Source organism: Ranitomeya imitator, chromosome 6, assembly GCF_032444005.1.
Source record: "Ranitomeya imitator isolate aRanImi1 chromosome 6, aRanImi1.pri, whole genome shotgun sequence".
Lineage (NCBI taxonomy): Eukaryota > Metazoa > Chordata > Amphibia > Anura > Dendrobatidae > Ranitomeya > Ranitomeya imitator.
In genome coordinates, this window is record NC_091287.1 from 125691353 (window position 1) to 125713583 (window position 22231).

General features: G+C 41.6%; 1 protein-coding gene across 3 annotated transcripts in view; it reads left to right on the plus strand.

Moving 5' to 3' along the window:
- LOC138642127 (collagen alpha-6(VI) chain-like) overlaps window positions 1–22231 on the plus strand; it is a 175589-nt gene that overhangs the window by 25125 nt on the left and 128233 nt on the right. For 2 of the 3 annotated variants that reach the window (XM_069730064.1, XM_069730066.1), the window contains exons 2-4: window positions 11697–11798; window positions 18654–18707; window positions 20302–20922. In XM_069730064.1, coding sequence (XP_069586165.1) covers window positions 11732–11798; window positions 18654–18707; window positions 20302–20922 — 742 coding nt within the window. In that variant the 5' untranslated portion in view covers window positions 11697–11731. Of the gene's footprint in view, window positions 1–9117; window positions 9230–11696; window positions 11799–18653; window positions 18708–20301; window positions 20923–22231 lie in introns of those variants that run through there. The other variant, XM_069730065.1, reaches the window with a different exon arrangement.

Consider the following 22231-nt stretch of genomic DNA (forward strand, 5'->3'; position numbering starts at 1 on the left):
GGTCCGGCTATGTCTATGCCTTGACCATCGTGGACCATTATTCACGCTTCTTGGTAGTAGTACCCGTAAAAGATCTGACAGCAAAAACAGCAGCCAAAGCGTTCCAAACGTACTTTTGCAGACCCCATGGATATCCGGAACAGGTTCTCACCGACCAAGGTACAGCCTTTGAATCAGAGATCTTCAGAGAATTCTGTAATATGTATGGTTGCAAAAAGATCCGGACGGCGGCCTATCATCCACAAACAAACGGCTTATGCGAGAAGATGAACCATATTGTAATAGAACTACTAAAGACTTTACCTGAGGCAGAAAGGAATCAATGGCCAGAGAAATTGCCTGACTTGGTGGATCTGTATAATCATGTCCCGGTGAGTTCCACCAATTGCACCCCAGCTTACTTTATGCGTGCAAGACCCGGGCAATTACCAATCGATCTAGAAATGGGAATTCTGAAACCAGACGCAGAAGTCCAAGACTCCAATTGGGATATCATACGGCAAAAGCAGTATCGCCAAGTGCAAGAGAGTGTGGAAAGAAGCCTTCAGCAAACTAGAGAAAGACAAGAGCGAACTTTCAACCAGAATGCTCTAGCGACCCCATTAAGACCGGGTGACCAAGTGCTCAAGAGAAATCGTCGAACCAATAAACTAGACAATCAGTGGGAAGCCGTACCCTACACAGTTTTACCAACAAGAATGGATAATCCTAAAATGTGTCTCATTAGCAAAAACGGGGGCTTATCATCTGTACTAGTGTCAAGAGACAATCTTAAATTATGTCTGGAAGCATTGAAAGAGACAGAAGTTGTCCAGCCAGAACCAGAAGTTATTCAACCCATGCAGGTCCAACCAGTAAAGGAAAAAGAAGAGAAAATGTATCACACCTGTATAGGAGACTTTCCCAAAACCCTACTAACATACCATGGTGCAGTAGTGGTTCCCATGGTGGCCTTTTACCCAACACCGAACCCAATACCAGAAGTCCCAAGACAGGAAGAGGCTGACCCCGTACTACAGGAGGTTCCAGGCCAGGAAGAACAGATTCCTGGTCAGAGTAATCCCATTCACGGTGGACTTGCCAACTCCATAGTCGTGGAATTATCTTTAGCAGAGCGGGCAGATACTACATCCGCAGTAGACAGTAGTACACCACATGGAGAGATACCGCTGTTACGTAGATCACAGCGTAGTACCCAGGGTCAATTACCGGCCAGGTATGCAGATTACCAACTATAAAACTATAGTCATTGTTATCATTCTGCAACGTTTAAGCCCAGTACCTACAGAGACTTGTCTGTATGAACTTCTTGCATATTCTTGAACTTTTTATCAGCCCGGAGGCACTAAATCAAAGCTCCGGAAAGAATGCTTTTTGAACTTTGCTTTTTGCTCTTTTTGAACTTTCTTTAGACGTTATATTGATAACTCCGTTGGAAAAATGGAACTAAATTCTTGGACACAAAGTGCAGTGCCTTTCCTAGTACCTTCAAGGATAGAACTGTATTAATGGACGCTATTTGAAGTGACTTTTTACAGAACTCTATTTTTGTTTCCTTGAGTGGTTTTTGTAACTTTTTATTTTTAAGACTCTGTACATATTAATTGTTATTTCAAAATGTTATCGTCCCACAGTCCTGGAGTACTGTTCTTAACTAAGGGGGAATGTGGCACCCCTAGAGGTATTTGCCACAAATATAGTTACTGACACTGAATACAAATACTAAAATAGCAAGACTGCACTACCTCCTCCGGCCAGAAGGGGGAGCTCCAGAGACTCCCCTTGATCCATTCTGGTCTGAGAGAAGAACTGGCAGTTGGGCTAAGGAGCTGAAAGTGAGAGGTCATACAGCTGAATTTCTAACAGCCCTATGACGGTTTCCAGGCCCAAATCACCGGCCTGAGGAGAAGAGGGATAGAGAAAAAGGACATTGTGAGAACCGGGTAGCATTAATCACTACCCAGAACAGGCGCAAAGACGGATACCGGATCCGTGGCTGTATTCATTACATATAATACAGCAACCGGAAAAACGTGAGGTGATATCAGCTTCACTAGGGTCGGACGCAGCAACAGACACAGAGTTCAGCGGTACTCCCGGAGGGGGTAAGCCGATAAAAGGACTCGGGTTGCCCGTCGAACCAGGACCCGGAGGGGACAGATTGAGCCGGCAGCCAGTTCACATACAGCAGCAGGGCCACACAGATATTGCGTACAATAAGAGGCGAAGACCCCGGCAGGGTCAAAGTAACTCAGAGTTCCCATACAGACTCCGGTGACAGGACTGGTTGTAAATCCTTTTTTGTTAAAGTAAACTGGTTAAACGTTTCAGTGCCTCAGTCTTTAATTTGGACAATAGCCATCTATCCAGGATTGGGATCATCACCGCTGGGAGAACCTGCTGCTGATCAAGTAAGTGCCTGTTCCCTCACGATACCCTATACACTGTGCATTGCCTGAGGCCACAGCACCGGGTCAAGCCACCCGTGACATCCCCCTCAAGAGACAGACCCCATTGGTCCGGTGCTGGGTACCCCGGTCTCTCGGGCGTCACAACATGCTTAAAAAATTACTTGCCCCCTCCATCCTGATATATATCGTCACCATAATTTGCAAAATAGATCTTTCCAATTCAGACAAGGGGATTTTCTGGATTTGTTTTCTCATTTTGACTCTCATAGTTGTGGTCCACCTATGATGTCAATTACAGATCTCTCTCATCAACCATGGACAGAAGAGAGGATAATTATCATCTTCATTTCCTGACTGTTGCACGTCCATCATCTTGTCCTCCTCTATTTGTTCCTCGGCTCCTGCACATTCACTAACACTTTGTCTGGTACCATGAGCCCCCCTCTATCGCTGTAAGCACCCATGACATCCACCTGTGCGACAACAGTCCAGAAATTTGAGATAATATTATCCCTTCTGCATATTCCTCTGTGTCCACCTCTTAATCTGGGACCACCTCCTCAGGCAGTCTATTGAAAGTGTGCTCCAGCATGTAGATGACCAGAATAGTGATGCTGATAGCCATTTTAGCAGCCATTTTGAAACTGTGCAGAAGGGTGTAGATGTCCTTCATCTGTGCCCATTCTGCAAGCATTATTTGCAACACATCCATACTGCGTTGGCACCAGGTTATTTAAAAGGACATACTGCACAAGGGCTCATCACTGCTGCCACAGTCGCTGCAACATGTACAGAGTGTAACTCCACCATGTCGAAATATCGCAAATCAAACAGTTAACCACTATGCTGAAAGACTTTTGTGGTAATACAAGTCGATGATCTGCGGGGTGTGAAGTGAAGCAGTGAGCACACAGCGACCATGCATTCTGCAGCATCGCATCCAGGCTGGGATAGTGGCAGAGAAATCGCTGTACCACCAGGTTGAGGAAGTGAGCTACGCAAGGCACGTGTGTGAGGTTGCCTCGGCATAGGGCCTCCACCAGGTTTGCACCATTATCACACACAGCCTTCCCTGGCTCCAGGGTCAGTTGGGACAGCCATTGCTCTAACTCAGTCTGGATAGATGTCCACAACTCTTAAGCTGTGTGACTGCGATCTCCAAGGCATATTAATGTGAACACTGTTTGTAGAGACACTGGGGGGGGGGGGTCGGCAGGTGTCCCAGTCCGCTAGCTGGAACCGCATGGAGCAGGGATCGTCCCTCCGAACACCCACTCTCCCTTTATCATGTGCAAAACACTACTCAGACAACACAGGGTGATGATAAAACGGTGTGGCAATACTTTATTGAACCGTAAAACTAGCAGATAACACGTAGAACAGTCCAAGCAAAATATTCCAAGATGATGCACATTACAGAGTCTCACCCTTCCGCTAACTCACTGGGATAATGGCAGCTATTATTTCAGAGCTCCCAGGGTCGACTACCCCACCTGTGGCATTGACACAGAGAGGAGGTAATGACAAGCATAGGAAGATGACAGTCCATTCAGGTACAAGGCCAGTTGACAGGAGGGTCACAACCTGACTTCATCTTCCAGGGTTGACTACCCCACCTGTGGCATACATACAGAGAGGAGGTAATGACAAGTTTATCAAAATGACAGTCCATGGAGGTACAAGGCCAGTTGAACAGAGGGTCACAACCTGGCTTCTCCAAACATCTCAATGGAGCCAGGCAACTGGCGGGTCCCAATCCTGGCTTTATCCAAACATATCCATGGTTCAGCGATGGTCAATGCAGCAGATTTTTAAGTAATAGGTGATGTTGTCGGCGACATGCTGGTGTAGCGAAGGCACAGCTTTCTTCAGAGAAGTAATGGTGACTGAGCAACTGGTACCGGAGGACTGTGACGGCCATCAACTTTCTGAAACCGTCTGTATTCACAAGGCAGAATGGCAGCATTTCTGTGGCCAACAGATTGGAGATGGTGGAGTTCAAGCTCTTAGAGTTGGCATGTGTAGGAAGAAACATTCTTTTACATGACCACAACTCCAGGACCGTGGGCTGGCTGCTATGCTGAGGGAGGGTGGAGTATGGAGAACAGGACCAACTGCTGGACTGTGAGTGAGGTGTAGGCAGAGATGTTATGGTAGATTGAGAAAGATGTGTTTGGGCATCAGTGCAGATGCTTTCCTCCTCTGGGTTCTGTGATTCTTCGGAGCAGACCTCTGATGCCCATCGAATAGAATGTGTGAACAGTTCTGCAGAATGGCCCATTTGTGGTTCCCCACAGTCAGTTAGGCATTTGGAAATTTTTGATGAGGGGGGAAACAGGGGAGATTGGGGTGCCACCTCCTAGGATTGTACTGTGTGTGATGTTAGGATGCAGGAGAGGCCACTTGATCCATCCACTGGAGCACATGCACATTCTGAGCCTCATCTACAAGGCGTACCACTGTGCGACTGCCAAAGAAAGGGAGTCAAGTAGACCATTCAGTAGCAGATGTTGTCAGTGGTCTTTAGAGAGGACGAAATGGTGTAAGTGGAAATCTGACCTTCTGATTTGGATTAGCTAATTGGCTCTCCAGGCTGCATCCCAATATTAGGCATAATGATTTTTAAGTGGAAATCTGGCCTTCTAATTTGCCACTGAAACACAGTTTTATTATAAACTATTTGGATTAGCTAGTTGGGCCCCATGACTGAACACCAATATTAGGCCTAATGATTTTAACCCCTTAACGCCCAATGATGGACACAGTCCATCATTGGACACCTCCCCCTGTTTGGTGCTGGCTCTGGCAATGAGCCCGTACCTAATCCAGCACATGACAGCTGATCTGATCAGCTGACATGTGCCCAGAAAAACTGTGGGTGGAATCGCGATTAAACATATTAAACATATTAAACATTTAAACATATTAAATGCCGCTGTCAAACTCTGACAGGGACATTTAACATGGACGCGCATGAAGCGCGTCTTTACCTCCTCTCATCAGCATCTATATTACATGACCATGGGTTGCCGATGGTTTGGCATGACAACCCGGAGTCAGTAGGTGACCCCTGTGGTTGTGACTGCTGGATCACTATGAGTGCCGCCTTGTGGTCGATGCTCATAGCAAGTGAGCATTTCTGCTACATAGAGCAGGACTGCAACCTTACTCTATGTAGCAGAGGTGATTGGACAAGTGCAGCTTCTAGTCTCCCATGGAGACTATTGAAGCAAGTAAAAAGTAAAAAAAAAGTTTTTAAAAATAAAAAAAATATATAAAAGTTCAAATCACCCCCCCCCTTTCACCCCATTCAAAATAAAGGAATAGAAAAAAAATATATACACATATTTGGTATTGCCGTGTTAAGAATCGCCTGATCTATCAATATATAAAAAAGAATTAATCCAATCAGTAAACGACATAGCGAGGAAAAAAATCGAAATGCCAGAATTACCTTTTTTTGGTTGCTGCAACAACATTACAATAAAATGCTATAAAGGGTGATCAAGAGAACATATCTGCACCAAAATGGTATCAATAAAAACTTCAGATTGCTGCGCAAAAAATAAGCCCTCACCCAGCCCCAGATCCTGAAAATTGGAGACGCTACGGTTCTCGTTAATGGGAACCTTTTTTTTTTTTTTTTACAAACTTTGAATTTTTTTTCACCACTTAAATAAAAAAACAACCTAGACATGTTTGGGGTCTATGAACTCGTAATGACCTGGAAAATCATTATGCAAGGTTAGTTTTAGCATTTGGTGAATCTAATAAAAAAGCCAAATAAAAAACAAGTGTGGGATTGCACATGTTTTGCAATTTCATCTCATTTGGAATTTTTTTCCTGTTTTCTATTACATGACATGGTAAAAACAATGGTGTTATTCAAAAGTACAACTCATCCTGCAAACAACAAGCCCTTACATCACCATTTTGACCAAAAAATAAAAAAAATTATGGCTCTGGCAAAAAGGGGACCATAAAATGAAAATGTAAAACCAAAAATTCCCCTGATTGTTAAGGGGTTAAAGTGGAAATCTGGCCTTCTGATTTGTCAATGAAAGACAGTTTTATCACAAACGATTTGGAATAGGTAGTTTTACCTCCTGGCTGCACCCCAATATAAGGCCTAACAATTTTAAGTGGAAATCTGTCTTTCTGATTTGCCACTGAAACACAGTTTTATCGCAAGCAATTTTGAATAGCTAATTGGCCTGCCAGGCTGCACCTCAATAATAGGCCTAACGATTTTTAAGTGGAAATCTGGCCTTCTGATATGCCAGTGAAACACAGTTTTATCACAAACTAACTATTTGGAGTAACAAAGGGTGCTTCCAGAGGCTGCTACACAGTTTTTGCACAATCTACTTCAATGTTGGAAGATCAATTTCACACAGGCCAGGTTCTTATCTAGTAAGCTAACAAGTTCACTTTCAGCAGCAGCACTAGCAGAAGCTCTCTGCAATGGCGCCATCAAAACAAAATGTCCTCTTTTTATATGACCAGGGACATGTGACTTCAGCTGGTCCTCTAACCTCTACACGCTCCTCTAGCCTCTCCATACCCCCTCCCCTTATCAAAAATACCCCCGTACCACCCGCTCATCATACAGCACCACTATGCTAGCCAAAGTAATAACAAAAGCATAAGTGTTTGAAAAGCGATGATTTATCCAACTGTGACTGAATTTTGCCGAATTTGAGTAAAAATGTTCGTGAAAGCGAACATGAATCTGAATGTGCTACATTCGTGCCAAATTTGAGATTGACGAATGTTTTCCGAACAAATTCCCTCATCTCTAATGGATGGAGCTAAATACAGGTCAATCCTAGCAGGAAAACCTGTTAGAAACTGCAAAAGACTTGAGAGTGAGACATAGGTTCACCTTCCAGCAGGACAACAACCCTAAACATACTGCCAGAGCTACAATGGTATGAAATCCTATGGAAAATCTATGTCAAGACTTGAAAATTGCTGTTCATAGACGCTCTCCATCCAATCTCACTGAGCTAGAGCTAGTTTGTAAAGGAGAAACAATTTTAGCCTCCTAGATGTGCAAAGCTGATTGAGACATACCCCAAAGACTTGCAGCAGTAATTGCAGCAATAGTTGATACTACAAAGTATTGACTCGGGGGGCTGAATACAAATGCATGTCACAATTTTCAGAGTTATAATTTTAAAACAATTATAAAGGCATGATTATTTTCTTTACACTTTGCAAATATTTGCAATGCTACTTAGTGTTGGAATACCTCATAAAACCACAATAAAAAACATTTAAGTTTGTGGGTCTAAAGTTAAAAAATGTGGAATAGTTCACGGGATATGAATAATTTTGAAAGGCACTGTCACTTTGGCATCTCATGCACTAAAAGCCAAAATCTTCATCTGCTATAACGTGGCATAGATTTTATCTATTATTTAAGTCAGTTTGTTGGGTCAATTATATTAACACTACTGTGAAACTTGTGGCATATCTCATCTTTTTGAAAAGCCCTACCCACTTTGTTATTGTAATTCCACAATGTCCCCATAGTATATTTACAAGACGTTCATAGATTATGCAGTATGGATATATATGAGTTACTAGACCAAAGAATTCCAGATAGCTCATGCACATATTTCCAACATTACAAAGGTTTTATTACTCCAAAAAACAACATTTATTTTCATTTCTGCCATTTTGGGCTTTTGGTCTTTAATGTAGTTTAGGGACTTTACAGACCATTGATTGATCTAAAAACAATCCAACTGAAGCCATTGTAGGTCAATAGAATTATTTTTTGGAGTAGAATAAGGGCAGCATGTCAGACTATTGTGACAGAATTTTGAATTAAATGTCCTATTGTGGGAAAATAAAATAGATTAAGGAAAAAAAAAAATCTAATGTCAAATTCTATAAATGTAAGTTAGCATAATTGGTACCAGTTTAACATTGGCAATATTTAAATACATCTGTAATGGTTTAAAGTTTTGAAAAGTCAACTTTATGAATCTCTATTTCAGAATCTAGTCTGACTTCATGCTAATAAAATGTGAAATGGCAGATGTTAAATAACACATTTAATATGACTATAGAACGTTTAACCCAGAAGCATAAATCGAGGAACAGCACAAGTCCCCCAAAAAAATCCTTAAAATGGTTAACAACTTTCATTATCTAGTATCTTACTCTCTATTGTTTATACATTGAACTTAATAATATAATTGTATTTACTGTGTGCAATAGGTTCCTAAGTTTCTTCTCTGACAACTGCAGGCAGCCAGATGTTAATAATTAGGGTATTTCTGAAATCTCATAGACATAGTTGGTATTGTATAATGCAGCTGAAAATTAGCATTGAAAAGCGCAGCAAAAACGCCCAGTCTGAACCTAGCCTAATGCTATATGTTCATGCAGAGGAGCTCTGCATCAGAAAAATGGAGGACCAACTGTTATAAAATAATGTGAAGAACTTTAAATGTATGTCATTTTATACTGTATATGCATGTAAATTTGGAACTATTTAGTTAAAACAAAAAAGTTTTGGCTTTTTTTTTGGTTTTTTTTCTAACGCTTTTTTTTTTTTTTGGGGGGGGGGGGCGGTTGTTTGTGATATTTCCATAGCGTGAATGTGCTCTTACACCTTTTCACATATACCAGCTTCTGATTCAGCTCATTTCTTTGATTTTGCTGTAATGTCTTGTACTTTGTGCAAACAGTGATGTGGCCCCTCCTTCTGAGATAAGCAATTCATCTACATAGCTTCCCATGGATTGGTGACTTAGTCGGGATCCAGTCTTGCTCTTATTCACATTGAGGTAATTTCACACAAGGTAAGGTTTTAATACTAGAGAAAGTTTTAATACTAGAAAAAGTATAGGACCGGCCCGATGGGTACACCTTGTCACGGTGGGATGGATTTTATGCTTTTTTGATCAAAATAGTATTAACTAAGTACTTTAAGCTATTTTCATCTATTATTATTATTTACTTGCTGTAAGTTTTGATGCTCGCTTTGTTTTTTCTTTTTTTTTCTTGGTATTTGTGTGTGAACTAGCCACAGTGTGAACGTGCTCTTACACTTTACATGTATACCAGCTTATTGCCTGGCTGATTTCTTTGGTTTTGCTAAATAAAATAGTGTTAAATAGTGGTCATGTCTTTCAAACCTAAGTTTGCAAATTAATTGTCATGCTAGGGGGCTAGAGGATGCCTAGTATGCAGCGAAACATGAGGGAAACACCAGTAAAGCCCCCATCACACATAGCGAGATCGCTAGCGAGATCGCTGCTGAGTCACAAGTTTTGTGACGCAACAGCGACCTCAGTAGCGATCTCGCTATGTGTGACACGTAGCAGCGACCAGGCCCCTGCTGTGAGATCGCTGGTCGTGTCGGAATGGCCTGGACCATTTTTTGATCGTTGAGGTCCCGCTGGGTAGTACACATCCCTGTGTTTGACACCTTAACAACGACCTCGTTGACAGGACGTCCCATTGAATCGTCATGAAATAGCATCGTTGTACAGGTCGCTACAGGTCGCCGCATCGCTGCTGCGTCGTTGGGGAGATCTCACTGTTTGACATCTCACCAGCGACCACATAGCGACGCAGAAACGATCCCTGACAGGTCGTATCGTTGTCGGGATCGCTTTAGCGTCGCTATGTGTGACGGGGCCTTTAGATGTACAGGGAAACCCTGGTGACTGGGAGGAGGGAGAGGGGTCAACTCCTAATATAAACCTGAGTCTCATCACTGGATTCCCTATCATCCTTAGATGAACCTTTTCCCCAGATGCAATCATGTACCTAAGCCCTCACTGGCCCTGAACTTACCATGTCTAGTGCGTAGGCCAGCAGGACACAAGTCCCACTAATACAAAAAGACAGCACGAAAAAGGTAAGACAAACCGTAGGAAAAGACACAACAAATAGCACTCCTCAGCTTCTCCAACAGGAAACGTCACTGCTGCAACAGAACAAACACCTTAGCTTATCCAAAGACAGGCTCCTTCAAAGAGGTCAGTTTAGAAGAACTATAACCATCAAGGATTGAAGCTAGCAGTGGGTTTATATAGTGGAAGGGAGTAGTCACAAGGTGCTGCAGCTAAAAACTCAGGCTCAATGTTCACAGCCAGAAGAGAAAGGGTTCTTAACCCTTTCAGCACTAAATGAAAATAAATCCACTCCAATTCAAGGTAAATGACAAACAGATCCTAAAGAGGACCGGCGATCTATTAAACATTGTGACCTTCTGATTCCAGATCGTCCTGGAGTCACATCAGGACGTAACACACCCCTGACATCAATGTAGAATTTAATTATGTATAAATGGGAGAATGATACTGTCTACGAATTCAGATTGAAAGGTTGTGTATTTACAGGGTCACATTTATGCCATACCAATGCCTTAAAGGAGGACCTTTCACCAAATTTTTCATGTTGAACTGATCAGTGGCTGAACTGTGGAATAGAACATTTTATTGTTTTTGGTTTTTTTATTTTCTATTTTGCCTTTCTATTGCATAGATATTAAGTATTTGGCACCTAATGAGTTAACTTTTGTCCAGAATTGTGCGTGCTGATTTTGACAAACTTTAAAATTTTTCCAGCTTTCCAGTACATCACTTGATAAAAATTAATGGTGCCATTCAAAATAACAACTCATCCCACAAAAAAACAAACAGTCATGTGTGACTGTGAAAAACAAAAAAGTTATGGCTCTAAAATGAAGGCAATGAAAAACACAAATGCGCAAAAAATGTCATGTGGGGAGGGGGTTAAGGGAGTCCATCGAAAAATAGTGTTGGAAACACATGAATGCAGGTGTGAAAAGAGGAAAAGGAAAGTTCAGAGCACATGTAGGGGTATAACTATAGAACTGCAGGGGTTGCGATCACACTCAGGCCCTGGAGTCTAGGGGAGCCCAAAAGAACTTATTGGCTCATATGTAAAGACTTTTACTATTAAAGACCCTTGATTGTTGGAGGCCCTGTTGGAGATTCTGCATTGTGCCCATTATTTTCAAGTTATACCACTGATTGCTCATTCTTGCTAAAATGGTAAAATGTAAGTACCAAGAGTTGAACATAAGAAGTGGGGTTTGTTTTCATGCTGTTTGTCTGCATTGGTTGCTCTAGAGAAGAGAAATGTTATTGTATCTCATCTATAAAGCCTTCTATATAAACAAGAGGCCTGTGATTGATATCTATACTATTAAAAGCAAACATTCTAACAAACAATTATGTACAAGTATTAATTATGCAGATTTCGGTCACAATTTTGTGATTTTTTTATCTTTAGAATCCTTCGGTAACTTGGTTTGCTCTGCTCTGAAAATGAAATTTGCGTTTGGTTTTCTTGTGGTGGTTATTTGGGTGGAGCTGTCATCTAGTCAACATACTGGTAAGCCTATTCATGTAAACTCCTGGGAGCTAAGCTTAAAATGTAAATTATTTCTTCTTATATAAAGGAAATAACTTGGTATAAAATAGGTATCACAATCTGTCCCTTTAAGGCATATTCACATTTTATAAATTTATGGCTTTTGTAAATGATATGCCATAAATGTATAGTAGAATAGGGCCCCATAACATTGTTGTCAAAGCAGAGGTGCAGCACATGTCAGGGCCTCGTTCTAATGGGATTTAAATGAGTTGCCCCAAGGGCTGAGGGTCACTCGGTACCGGGCCCTGCGGTTCACAGGGGGATGTCACGGTAGCTGTGAACCGCTCCGTGGCCCAGGGCACCGATGTAAAAAAGGAAGGTCTTTAAAGGGTTATAGTTTATGTTCATGACGTCACCTGTGGTATTCGGTCAGGGTGACCGACGCTGCTTTAAGGGGTCCGCTGGGGTGATGTTATGGCAGCTAGATGGTACACCTTCCCACAGGTGAAGTATATCCCCAGGTAATATAGTGAGAGGTGCAGAGAAGAATGAGGACACAAGTTTGCAGTCTCTTTACCTTTACTGAAGACTTCAGCATCCACAGTCCAGGGTACCAGATCACAGGGCAGGCAGAGAAGTCTGGGCAGTCCAGAGACAAGCAAGCTCCCTTGGGTAAGTCAGGTGGGAGCCTACCACTCTGCGCTTTCTGTCTCTAAATCCTTGCTTCCACTAAGTGTCTCAACAAGGCCTTTAATCATTCTGCTGTCCTAGGACAGGTACTTGTATGGCAGGCAGCTCAGACCGTGTGAACTGGGGTCTGTTCTCGGTGACTCCAGGCTCCTAGGTGCTGCTGTGCCACAGGTAATTATGGGCAAAGTCCTTGTAGAACAATACCCTCCAGTTCTACTCTGTGTTTTATAATCCACAAATGCCTCGGGCTCCCGGTACCCGGATTCTTGCGCTCATACTCTTCAGAGGCCTGCTCCTGGCCTCTTGGAGCTTTCACTTTTCTCTGTGCTCCACTCCTGTCTGTCCTCGCACAGAGACTTCTACTACTAACTGAGCTTCCTCCACCTCCAAACCAAGATCTTTATTCAGGGATGCTGCCCTAAAACAGGCTTGGAGCTCCCCCTCCTGGCCCGGAAGTGGAATGTGTTGTGTGTGTAAACCTACCAAAGGAAATCTCACTTGTCTCCAGACATAGCACTACCCTCCCCGTGAGGAAGACAGCACTACTGTGGTACCCAAACTCCTGGGGTGCCACATTTCCCCCCCCCCCTCCCCGTTAAATCCAGTACTCTCGGACTGGGAAAAGAGAATAACAATATACATGTTAAATAATGCAAACAATTTGACAAACATTTGCACAATAATAAACTTTGGCTTCCCTTTATTGGAGGTAAGGACACTTGAACATTGCAAAAACAAGTCTATAAAAATTCATCCGGTATTGTCTTTGGTCAGATGAAACAAGCAAAGCCTCTACCCACGCCGCAAATGGGCAGAAACAGTGTGCACCATGAGGGTGCCAAACTATTTACAATGAAAGTTTTTGGGTATGCATTGTCCTTTACCGCAATGTCCATTTTAAACCTGTAACAAAGATAAGCAAGCAATTCTAACAAATAACAGCAATTATTGACATTTTTAGTCCCTGTAACGAGCTGGGATTTGACATTTGGTACTACGAGTAGACCTGAGTACTTCCTGATCTAACATGTCTGCTGCTACTTTAGTGGACCTACTAGTGTGTGTACTATCTGTAGGCCTGCATTGTGTAGGTAAATTGGGCAAGAGTCTGCGTCTTCTTAGATTCACAAAAGGTCTAACAGATTCACCAATAGCAGAGGATGGATTTTCTGGTTCCACTGCTGGGGTAACATTTGCTGCTTGAACCTGTTGGTGCAGAGTCTCTTCTGGTTCAGGATGGTCTGGAATCACATTTTGCTCTGGTATTTCCATCTGGGGAAAAGTCAAGACAGGTATCACGATGGCCTGATGTACTTGAGGCCAAGACTGGGGAAAATCTCCAAGAACAGTGCGAATCTTCTTTTCCTCTGGTTCCATGGGTAGACAAGTTCCTGGGTCTGTTTCTCTGTTTCTCAATTTATCAGGGCATATTTTGAGATGGTCGCTGGACACTGCCGTCGATGTTTCTCCTCCATCTTTGCTGATAAGGCAGACTTTCGTGTTGTTAAAGTTGGGAAGGTAGAATAGTGTAAGGTTCTGCTTCCCACTAGTCATCAAGTTTGTGTAGTCTCCTTTTACATTTGAGCACTTGTTCACCTGGTGACAAGGGACTTGCAGGAGCATGTTGGTTAAAGTTTCTTTCGTGCTTTTGTCTGGCTTGTGCTAAACTTCTCTCTACGCATTATTGCACTTGGCGGTACTTTTCTTTTCTCTCAGTTTCCCAATCTGTACTTGGTGAGATATCTTCTGGTGTTAAGACTCCCATGTCTAGATCGACAGGTAGTTGACTGGACCTTCCCCACACTAAGTATGCTGGCGTATAGTTGGTGGAATTTACTGGGACATGGTGGTATAAGTCTACCAAGTCTGGTAACTTTTGTGGCCATAAGTTCCTTTTGTGTGAAGGCAATGTCTTCAGGAGATCAATCACTATCTGATTCATTTTCTCACACATTCCATTTGTTTGTGGGTGATACGGAGTTGTTCTGATCTTTTTACATCTGTACAGATGGCATAATTCCTGGAATACCTCCGCTTCAAAGGCTGGACCTTGGTTAGTGAGCACCTTCTCAGGGTATCCATGGGGTCTACAGAAGTACTGTTGGAAGGCTTGGGCTGCTGTCTTGGCTGTCTGATCCTTGACAGGTACAACCACCAGGAATCTGGAGTAGTGATCCACAATAGTCAAAGCGTAGACATAGCCTGACCGGCTTGGGGTTAGCTTCACATGGTCTAAGGCCACCAATTCAAGTGGCTTTTTGGTGACTATGGGCTGTAAGGGAGCCCTTTGGCTGTCACAGTCCTTTCTGTGCAGACTACATGGGCCACACTCACGGCACCACTTTTCAATGGTTTTCCTCATGCCAGGCTAGTAGAATCTTCCACGTAACAGGATCTCCAATTTCTTCCATCCAAAGTCTCCAGCTCCATCGTGGTACGGTTCTAGAACCATGGGTGCATCTCGTCTTGGGACACTATCTGCCAGACTAGCTCATGTGGGATCAATGGATCAGTGTTTCTTCTGCACAGCTTACCATCGTAGATGAATAGTTTGCCTTTTTCCTTCCAGTGTCGCTGTGTCTCTTGTGGATCATCTGGACCAGGGTGTAAGTCTGCTTGTGTCAGCAGTTCTTTCACCAGATGGATTGCGGGGTCACTATCCTGTGTTTCTGCCCATCCATGGTGAGGCAACGGATTCAGCGTGGTTCTGCATTTGTTTTTTCACCTGTTTCTCACATAATGAGAGTACTGAGTCGCTCCAGGGCAATGGAACGCTGGCAGCTCTACTTCTTCAAGTTCTTCTGGATCCTCTCCCACGTCTGGTAGGTTGGGCATTCTGGACAATGCATCTGCATTGGCAATCTTTTGCCCTACATGGTATTTGATGGTGAAGTCGTAATTGGACAACCGAGCCATCCATCGCTGCTCCAAAGCACCAAGTTTTGCAGTCTCTAAGTGGGTCAGCGGGTTTTTATCCGTGTAGACTGTAAATTTTGCAGAGGCTAGATAATCTTTAAATCTCCCTGTCACTGCCCAGATGATGGCGAGGAATTCCAGCTTAAAGGATATGTAATTTCCGGGGTTCCTCTCTGTGGGGTGCAGCTTCCTGCTGGATTACGCAATTACCCTCTCTTTGCCTTTTTGTACTTGGGACAGTACACTCCCAATCCCATGTTGCTTGCATCCGTGTACAGCACAAATGGTTGGTCGTATTCCGGGTAGGCCAGTAATTCTTCTCCTGTGAGAGACAATTTCAATCGAGTTAAGGATCTCTCCAGCCCGTTGTCCTAGTCAAATGGGGTAGTCTTACCCTTGGTTTTCTTGGATTGGCCCACTAGCAGGTCTTGCAGTGGTGCAGCTATCTTAGTGAAGTCTCCGCCTTACTGAGCTCCCTCCGCCTCCAAACCAAGATCTTTATTCAGGGAAGCTGCCCTAAAACGGGGCTTGGAGCTCCCCCTTCTGGCCTGGAAGGGGAAGGTGTTGTGTGTGTGTGTAAACCTACCAAAGGAAATCTCACTTGTCTCCAGACATAGCACTATCCTCCCCGTGAGGAAGACAGCACTACTGTGGTACCCGAACTCCTGGGATGCCACATAAATCTTTTGTACATTTATAGAATATCCTGCGAATATGCTGTAAATGTACAAGATGTGAATACCCCCTTATCAAAAGAGGAGAATTAAAACATAAAAAAATTGGAGCAAGGGTGTATTTTAATTTTCCCTGCAGTTCCCATCCACAATCAGTAGCAGTGTGTTACATGAAATATCTCTAAAATCTAATTCCAGGCCCTAACTGGAGTAAAATTTGTGAGTATTCAAGAATCACCCGGCACTCAAAAATTGTGAAAAGTTACAAATACAGTTTATTATTATCCAGACATAGAACCAGTATGTTGAACGTTTTCGGTCCCAGATGGACCTTCTTCAGAACAGTTCAATTTATCTGGAAAGAAGGATAATGAACGTTTTCGGTCCCAGATGGACCTTCTTCACAATTTTTGAGTGCCGGGTGATTCTTGAATACTTGTGACTGAGGGTTGGATACCCTACTCGAGCACCAAAACTCATATCCTCACAGAGTGCCGTGTTTATCTATTTTTATTTGGAGTAAAATTTGTGGGCAGGCATATGGAGGTGCATACTTGTAAGACGTTCCTGATTCATGAGGAGGTGTATTCCTCTTAACCCTTTCCCTTTTCCTAACGCCCCTGCGATCACGGGGGCTCTTGATGAGCGCCACCGCGACCAGTTGCAGGTGTCAGCTCATTATGAGAGCTGACACCCTGCAGCAATGCCCACGATCGGAGCTAGCACCAATCATGGGCGTTTAACCCCTCTGATGCTGCTGTCAATTGCAATCACGTACTGATGTTGACCCCCAGCTGCAAAATGGCTATTCAGTCCTTTAGGGTCCTGCAGGGAAGGTGGCTTGTGATTGCCTGCTAAGAGCTGTTGCTGGCATGCCTCTTCCCCTGCCTGTCAGATGCCAGTCCAATGCCCTGCAATGCAGAAACATTGCAAAGTATCAGATCAGCGATCTGTCAATGTAAAGATGACAATGTAAAATTTTTTTTAAAGTTATTAAAAAGTGTAAAAATATTTTAAAAATCCTCAAAGAACAAAAAATGAAAAAATATTAATCCAATAAATACATTTATTTATGTAAAACAAAAAGAAAAAAATACACATATTTGGTAGCGCCGCATTCGGGTCAACCTGACCTATAAAATTGTCCCACTAGTTAATCACTTCAGTGGACACCATAGAAAAGCAGGCAAAAACTATGCTTTGTCATCATACCGCTGAACAAAAAGTGCAATAAAACATGATTAAAAAGATGAATGTAAATAAAAATTAAAACGTCATCTTGTCCTGCAAAAAACAAGCCACCATAAAGCTCTGGTAGCAGGAAAATAAAAAAAACTTATAGCTCTCAGAATACAGCTATGCAAAAATAAATATTTTTTCTATAAAATAGTTTTTATTGTGTAGCGCCAAAACATAAAAAAATTAAATAAATAAGGTATCAATGTAATCATACTGACACAAATAATAAAGCTGCCTTATCAATTTTACCACATGCAGAATGGTAAAAAAAAAAATTCCTTAATAGATGTTTTTTGTTAATTTTATCTCCCAAAAATCGGAATAGAAAGCAATAAAAAAAGTCATGTGCCCGAAAATGTTACCAATAAAAATGTCTACTTGTTCCTCTAGTTTTTCCATTAAAAAGAGTCTTTTAGTGTGTGACAGCAGCCAAACATAAAAACCGGATATAAATGTGGTATCACTGTAAGTGCACCGACCAGAAAATAAAGTTGCCTAATCACTTATACCGCACGAGGAATAGTGTTAAAAATTAATAAAACTAATTCTTCACTTGCTGTTGATTTTTTCATTCTGCCTCCCAAAGATCGCAGTAACGCTCATCTCACATTTATCCTGCGCTTTGCTCTGAGCGCTTACACTGGAGTTTTCGTATAAATCTCTGAAATATGTGATTCACACGCAACCAACGGCGAAAGATTCCCTAAAGTGACGCAGATGGAGACACTGTGGCCGCCATGGGACCTGTGATTCGGCGGTGTGCGTCTTTTCAGGCAAGCATAAAAGTGCGGTCGACCACAGTTTTGTGCACTTCTGGAAAAAAAAGGAAAACGCTGAATAGAGACCAGACACAGTCCAGAGTAACTCTGCTGTCTCATTATAGCGAATGGATCCCTCAGGGGTTTCATCTGTCACATCCCTCAGAGATTTAGATGGAAACCCTAATGTAAGTTCTCAGCGTAGCATGCCGGATAAAGGTGATCCTAAATGAGAGGTGACTGAAGCTTCACCGGCTCACCACTATGACTGAAAGCTCAAGGCTGCCAGGATGAATATAATTTATTTCCACCAAGCAGTGGGGCTCTTGACGGGGGCATGAGGCAGGTTCAAAATGCTATTAACCTGCAGATTAATCCTAGATCTGCAAGTTAATAGCGTTTTTAACATGACAGGTTCCCTTTATGTCTGGTGTATTAAACATCACATCTAATAAATAGGGAACTTAAACATTAAAACTTTTCCTCAGCTTTTCTCGTGAGATAGTTTATCGCTCCTTGATTTTTTTTGTCTACATGGATTATGTTTAGTCTTTCTAGTGTTTTACTTTTTTAATTAATGTATTGTGTTTTTTTAGGAACTTTACCATCTACTGTATCTCCATCCCAAACTACTACCAATGCTTCTGCAGGTAAGGTTCCATAACAGTATAAGTAATGTGATTAGTGTGTAATTTCTTGCATGGGGGATTATTAAAGAATGATTTTCTCCAGGTCAAAAGTGATCAGTTTTTGCTCCTATTTTATTCCCATTTCTCCTATTCTATTCTAGTATTCTATTTATCATCCTTAGCAATCATATGTTGCTTGCAGGGTAATAATGTAATAATGCAGAGCTGCTTACAGACATGGTACTTGAGAAAAAAGTCAGTGTCTGTAGTAACATAGAGCAGATTTTAAAAAAACAACAAGGTACTCAGGGCAGTGATGGGAATGAAATATGTGCAGCAACTGGACACTTTTTTAATAGTAATGGAAAGCACTATATGAGGACTTGTTTTTTACAGGACAAATGATAGATTTTTTTTGTCTGCTTGTTTGTTTTATTCCCCCCCAAAAAAAGGAAATATATTTTTCATTTTTACAACATCATGTGTCACTACATTTTATATAAATATGCATCTATTAAAGGGAGCCTGTCACCTCCAAAAATATTAGTTAGCTGAGCATGAGGACCGCAGGTTTACAAGTCCTCCTCAAGTGATAATCTTTAGCTCATAAAATAGTGATTTTAACAAAACTACAGCAGCAACCCAGTAAGTGATACATCACTGAAATCAGAATTCATTATAATTACTATGCATACTCGGCTAGGCTTTGATGGTTAATCTCATTGGCAAAAAGCTGCATACATTATGTAAGATAAAAACTTGCACTGTAGAAGAATGACAGCAAATAGAAAAAGTCAATTGCAAACTTGCTTATTTTCCTGCTTTCTAACTAACGATATCAATTTCATAAAATGAGAATACCCGTTTAACAGCTCTCAGATGGGGCATCCAAAACCTGGTGACAGATTCCCTTTAACGAATTAGTTTAATTTTATGGATGGGTAAAGATTCAAAATTCTTGTAAAAATTTGAGAAGACAAAATAGGACAAACCTTAAAACATAAGTTATTATGAAGTACTGCCAAAATAAATTTAATTCAGCTCAGCAAGAATTTATATAACGTGCAGCCCATAGAGATCTTTGGAGGGTGATTGGGGAAACGGAGCTTGAAAGTTTGTAAGAAAAAAAGAGCAGGTAAGAGATGTACACTTGGAAATGGAGCTGTTGCTTTCTTACATTTTTTTTCTATGTCCCCCCAAAACTGGATTCACAGCTACCCTACTTAGTACTGCTGTGAAATGTACTCCAGGTGGCTGTAGCTTATGAGGATATGTTACAGACAGATAGGAGATCAGGTCTGCATATTAAAGACACCGTAGCAGCTAGTCTGCACCCACCTGATCTAGATCCATTAGCACAGAGACAACTTACAACTAAGGATGGAACTTGCAGGGGGGAACTTAGTTGTCAATTCTACATGTTATGTAAATTGCCTGAAATAGTGCTATTCCTCATGAACCTACTGTACATAACAACTGATTCTGAAAGTTTATCAGTAACCATGCATATTTTAAGTATCTTGTTACTTTGATCTAAATTTTTATAAAAATGTGTTTTAAAATGTCTTAAAATTGCTTGTTTATGTTGATTACTTTTTTTTGCTGTCACTTTCAGTGTGTGACACAGGCATAGCTGCAGATCTGGTGTTAATGGTGGATACTTCTCAACATACATTGGCAGAACACAAAGACTTGAAAGATTTCTTACTTAATGTCTTATCCAATCTGAAAATAAGTGACTACTGCACCCACGTGGGCCTGGTGGCATTCAGTAGTAAAGCAGAGGTCATTGTCCCTCTCAATACCGGAGTCAACAAGACTATTGTGGAAAAACATATTGGAGACATTCAACTTTCAACTGAAAAGATTGTAAACACTGGAGGTGCAATCAATTATACCAAAACTAAAGTGTTTGGTGATACTCTGTCAAGAAGAAAGAATCAAGGAATACAGCAACTAACAGTCCTGATCAGTCACAAGCCCTCTGCAGACAGTGTGGTTGAAGCTGCATATTTACTGCGAAGAGAAAATGTCAGAATTTTTACCGTGGGCATTTCTCAAGCTAACCAAACACAAATGAACCAAATTGCATCACATCCAAGGCGCAATTATCAAATCAAGGCGAACACATTTTCTGACCTTTCAAAAAAAGTCGACATTTTACAGAAGAAAATTGTGAACGTTGTTGAAAGAGATATTATTTACACACCAAGACAAAGCCATGAATTAAAACTAGGTAAGATTATCCCAATTGTGTGCAATGAGAGAAAAATGATAAAAAATGACTGCTAATTTAATGAATAGGCAAGCATCTTTGCTTAGAGAAAGTAGTAGTAGTCAATGCTGGATTCAAATTCCGAAGACCTGTAGCAATGGTTATGTAGGGCTTCAGGCTTCACCCGTCATGTACTGTAGGTCTCACTGTATTCATATATCTGTGTTTATCGTACCTGTGCTATTATTTTTTGTATGATGATCTGTAAAAACAAAACAGACACGTCCTAATTTGGTCTGATTTGCAGGTCAGATTTACCTATTCTCATACATGGGTTTACGAAAAAGGTCAGCACACTGATGCCATTTGTGTAGCATTCGTGCTCTCTGTTTGAATGACAGATGTGTGAAAACAACTAAGTTCTGGATGGTTTTTAGATTTAGAGAGCAACTCAAAATATTTATCACCTTCTGCATTTTTCATTTAGTAGATTCCTTTTTTCCATGACTATTCAAACCCAATGTGCCTATTGGTAAATCTGTAGTAGTAGTTTTAAAAAAGCTAATTCCAATAACGACCTAAAGTCACTTCTGTCATCAACAGATTTCCACAATCCCAGCAGATAAGGCGAAAGGGGTTTTTCTTCGAACAAAGTACAATTTAATTAATAGCTCTTTGAATAATAATAAGTTCCAAAATTGTTCCTGTGCTGAGATAATCTTATAAATGTGCCCCTGCTGTGTACTGTGTAATGGCTGCATTTGATTGTGCAGGAACGTGGTCTGATCATACCACATCTCTTGGCCAGGGGAGGAAGCAAAAGAGTAAACAGACTGGACAGCACAGGATTGCAGTTGCTTCTTTCTGTGAGGTAAAACATTTCCTTGCCTGTCTTTAAGCAATGTTTTAACCTCAAGGAATGAATCATATGCAATCCCCTACTGTCCTGTCTGTATACTCTATTTCGCGTCCTCCCCTGCCTAGGAGCTGTGGTATGATCAGACCATGTTCCTGCATCGTTAGACACAGCCATTACACAGTACACAGCAGGGACACATTTACAAGGTTATCTCAGCACAGGAACACTTTTTAAAACACATCCAATTATGGAACATATTATTATTTAAAGATCTATATATTGATTTGCATTAACTTTGCTCATGGGAAAACCTCATTAAGGGTGGCCACAGATGACAACATTGTATTACATGTGTCCATTCAACTTTTTTGATGAGTAACCATGTAAAACATGGGTATGTCATATCCTTTACAGGGGAAGCTTTTCTTCTCAAACCCTAACAGATCATATGGAAAAGAGTTGTTCTTCTGG